At 41.9% G+C, this 4774-nt stretch overlaps 1 protein-coding gene across 1 annotated transcript; it reads left to right on the plus strand.

Moving 5' to 3' along the window:
- LOC123174136 (alpha/beta-gliadin A-II-like) lies at positions 1–612 on the plus strand (the record flags this gene model as incomplete). The annotated part of the gene is given in 1 exon segment (XM_044589991.1): positions 1–612. A coding segment is annotated over 1 exon segment (449 nt), but the record flags the coding sequence as incomplete, so codon positions are not given.
- Positions 613–4774: the final 4162 nt, after the last annotated feature.

The following is a 4774-nucleotide window of genomic DNA, read 5'->3' on the forward strand; positions in this document are numbered from 1 at the left end:
GGGATGTCGTCTTGCAACAACCCAATATAGCACATGCAAGCTCAAAAGTATCGCAACAAAGTTACCAACTGTTGCAACAATTATGTTGTCAGCAACTGTGGCAGACCCCCGAGCAGTCACGGTGCCAAGCCATCCACAATGTCATTCATGCTATTATTTTGCATCAACAACAACAACAACAACAACAACAACAACAACAACAACAACAACAACCGTCGAGCCAGGTCTCCTACCAGCAGCCTCAGCAACAATATCCATCAGGCCAGGGCTTCTTCCAGCCATCTCAGCAAAACCCACAGGCCCAGGGCTTTGTCCAACCTCAGCAACTGCCGCAGTTCGAGGAAATAAGGAACCTAGCGCTGCAGACGCTACCAGCAATGTGCAATGTCTACATCCCTCCATATTGCTCGACCACCATTGCGCCATTTGGCATCATGAGTACTAACTGAGAAGAGAAGAACTCTATTACTAGATATATGAAACACCGTTTTCTTAAAACATGGTTTGGTCGTTGTAGCGGTGAAAAATAAAGTGACATGCACTATCATGTAAGAACCCGAACTAGACTATTTCAAACTTGGAAATAAAAGACAAACACATGTCTTGTCTGCATATGATTGTTTGTTTGAGTTCCATTCATGTGCCCGTTCACAAGTTCACCCCTAATTATATATATTAAGCATTAGTTAGATGTTTATGTGCATTAATCTAAAGATAACAAAATGAATCTGAAACTTGAATTTAATTAAAGTATTTTCTTGGACTTTCAAATTGAGCATTGATAGTGAGGACTATCCACATCCTTGGCTTGCCCTTGATCAATTATTTCCAAAGAAGCATTCAATTCATCAGTCACTTACATTGATTTTTGTGGCTTGTACTTCTCCTCAACATGAGTATCTTCATTGCAGCTACTCCAAATCTGCCACATAACTGAAGCATTAATAGTGCTCTTCCTTGCATCAAGGAAATATGGATCGAAGATATCTCTTGACCATGTTTTCGGGTGCAACCTTGGGAGTTTTATGTCAAAATATTCTCAAGAAGAATCCAAGAATAAACTTGCATGCTCACGTGTGACAAGGGCATATGAAGTAACATTTCCTCACCAAGGCCACACATAGGGCACACACATAACCCCATCACATGCCTTTTTAGTTATGCATATGAAGGTAGGATGTTTTTAATTACTCTGCACCAAAATACTCTTAACTTGGATTGTACCCTAAGCTTTCGTTGCCTTTTACATTTTTCTTCCCCATTAGATGAACTAGATAGTCCAGCTACCACACAATACCTTGTGTTCATCTCGGCTCTGTACAACAATTGAACAGAAGAAATGTCATTTCTTTACCATACCCATGACCAAATGTTCTCTGCTACTCCCTCCGTCCCAAAATACTGCCATCCATGTCGACAACAATGAGTCATATAGGACCGCTATGCCTCTGTTGAAGGAGGTGGTGGAGCGATCCGGAGATTATTCTGCCATCCATGTTGAGTAAAACCGCACTGGCCACTTGCTCCAACCGCATACACACCGCCATAAACAACGGTTGGTACTCAGTTCGGTGTAGCATACACCATGTAGGAAGCGAGTGCTTACTCCTAGTTACTGAATTATGTACACCAAATAAACCCATTTACACGAAGTTAATGACAAAAAAAGTTGATGCTTGCTACGCAGATGTGTAGTACAAATTAAGAAGTGCAAGATAAAAAGATGCTGGTCCTTGATTCGTTGTTGATCCTGAGCATGCCATCATCAACTTGTAGTTAATTATCATACAAATTGGCTCTTTCATAGAGTTGGAGGCTAGCTCCTTGGATCAGCACGCGCTTAAACACAAAGAACATGTATATGTATTCTCTCCGAAGTTCAACTCTTGATTGGCCAGCAAAAATGGTCCGACCGGGTAGAGGAAAGGCATGTTTGCTAGTACGCCTGGAGGAAATGCCTTTGATTAGGGCATCTCCAACGGCGACCAGTAAATTTTCTCCCATATTCGTCCACGGACGAGGGATCAGTCCGTGGATATGGATATAGGAATCGGCCATCCAACGTTGTCCGCATATATTTCGAACACTTCTTTTAAAAAATCGAATGAAATTCATGCAAACACAGTGGATTCCATACAAACCGGACAAAAATGTTTACATTTTGGACATATTTTTAACTAAAAACTGTACAGCCGGCGCCGGCGACGACGAATATCCTCCGGCGACATGGATACCCTTGACTAGTCTACTGCCGGCTGCAGCGGATCTCCAATGTCATCCCCATGTCCGGCAGCTGTCAGCCCTAGGTATATGCTTCAACGCAAAGAGCAGCTCGCCTCCCTACCACTCATCGGAGTGGAACAACCAACTGATGCTTCTGCCAATGGGAAAGGGTTCCTACGCTACATAGGTCAGAGTTGGTTTTGGGTTGGGAACGGTGGTGGCCTGCCAGAGGGCAAGACACCGGCTGTGTACGCTGGTGTCACCTCAATATGGCATTCATGGGACCCAAGCGACAGCTTCTCCTCGACTATTGTGGCGAGCGCAGACGTGTTGGACACCACCTCGTCGATGTCCTTGCAGCCCGCTTCTTTCTCTGTAGTCAGGACGCGGTGACACGCGCTTTGACATCGGATGACGCGCTCACAGGCACGGGAGGGGCGGTACAACATGGCACCATCAATGGCAGCCATGATGCCCGTGCCACTGTGGTCCCTCTCAGTGTCGACCTGGAGCAACTCGCCACTCCTCGGCTCGTGACCGGCGGGGTTGACGGGCCACCTAGCTATTGTTTATGCGAGACAACTCTTTTTCCTGCTCATCAGATGCCATGGAGAAAACTGTTCAAGGAGAAAAATGGTGAGTGGAGGTGTGATGCAGTTCTTGCTCGACATCTGACATCTATCTATTATATAATTAAAACGATAGAAAACGAACGGTTAAGATTAATTGTTCTAAAGTTAAGAAAAAACAACGGTGGAGATTTACAACATATATGTTTTTTTTGAAAATTACAGCATAGATGTTTGAACCACGTGCATTACACGTACATGTACAAGACCAAAACAGACGTACATGTACCAGACCAAAACAGACGACCCGTCAAACATAGTACGATTGACTGATCTCCGTAAAGAATACGTCCAATAAGGAAGGAGGCCTGATTGATTTCTAACTGGAACACGCACAACTAACCTGATGTATTTCTTAATTAAACACACAAACAACTTGATTTCCAGCAAGAATACAAACGTGTAAGCTGAGAACTGCACACCTCAGCCCGGCGAACACTCCAGGCCGCCGTGGCACGTCCCGGAGAAGATTGAACGCATATAGCAACAACATATCTGTACACGGCAATATCGGAAGCACATCGGCGAACACTTGAGGCCGCCGCCACACGTCGATTGCAGGCATAACAACAACAAATCTAGACGCGGCAATGTCGGATGCACATTGGCGAAAAGTCGAACACTCAACGCCACCAGCGCACATCCCGGAGATCAAAGGCGCAACAACAACACATCTATACGCGGCAATGTGGGAGGTACATCAGTGAATACTGCATCGCCACACGTCCTCGAGATCTTACGCATGGCAACAACAAATCTATACGTGGCAACGTTGGAGGCACGTGGGCCGGTGAATCGAAGGCGGGATAGCAACACATCCAATGCAAAGCTCAAGATGCCGGGACTCCCAACAGATCAAAGTCATGACAGCGTTATCATCAACTTTGTACAATATGTCTCCACGTACTACCTACATATATGTTATGAATAAAAAAATAATTTCAAATTTCGTTTGAAGGTAACAACGATACGATGTACAGAGCCAAAAGGAGAGAGTAGAGCAATACGTGCATCTTTTTTTTTTGTTGAGAGAAGAATAAACTCACGTGCATCTAAGCTACCGATGTCTCAACCCTAGCCTAAAAAAAGTTGCCGAGTGTCTGCATCTACGGATTGGACGCTAGACTTTGTATTATTCTTTTATGTTAGCATACGTTGATAGATTGGTGCAAATAAGTTTGATGTCAAAAAACTATAGCAAGCACATAGCTCAAAACTAAATGATTGACCCAACAAAACAAAATATTACACAAATGTTACTGTCGCTTTAAGCTAGAGAATCTGCACATTTGATCAGGGGTCAATCGAAGGACAAACGTTATTAGTCAGGTTGCTCACAAAAATAAAAACATATTTTTCATTATGTGAATAAAGAATAAAACTAAATTTATATCTGCAGTTCAAAAATATGAGTAAAAATAAATAGAAAATTATTTTTATCATATTAGATTCAGAAATGGGATTTACATATAAATTATACTGAACATGAAATACAATAAAAAAATTTAAAAAATCAAATTACCGTCAGATTAAAATGAAACTTGATGCAAATGAATGGACAAAAAAAGTCACTCTTGGGTCAATTTTCACAGCTATTTTATGAGTATCTTTGCTTACATGAATCTCGATGAGAGAATCAGATAGTTCTGATCGATCGTTGAATGCTAATTTCACAGTTGTCCGAGAAATAGTAATACCAAAATGTTTATTACTAACTATATATAAATAACATTTTGTCAAAGACGAACGTACCAATCATATTACCCACATACGAGTAGGAAATTCCCACCAAAGTTTGATCATGTTTCCTCGAGATGCATACGTTACCTATAATATTTTTTGTAAATTAAACTATATATCAACGACAATGTCAGAAAAATAAACTAAGTAATATCTGTTTCCCTACATTGGAAAATATTGGT

Source organism: Triticum aestivum, unplaced genomic scaffold, assembly GCF_018294505.1.
Source record: "Triticum aestivum cultivar Chinese Spring unplaced genomic scaffold, IWGSC CS RefSeq v2.1 scaffold94222, whole genome shotgun sequence".
Taxonomy (NCBI): domain Eukaryota; kingdom Viridiplantae; phylum Streptophyta; class Magnoliopsida; order Poales; family Poaceae; genus Triticum; species Triticum aestivum.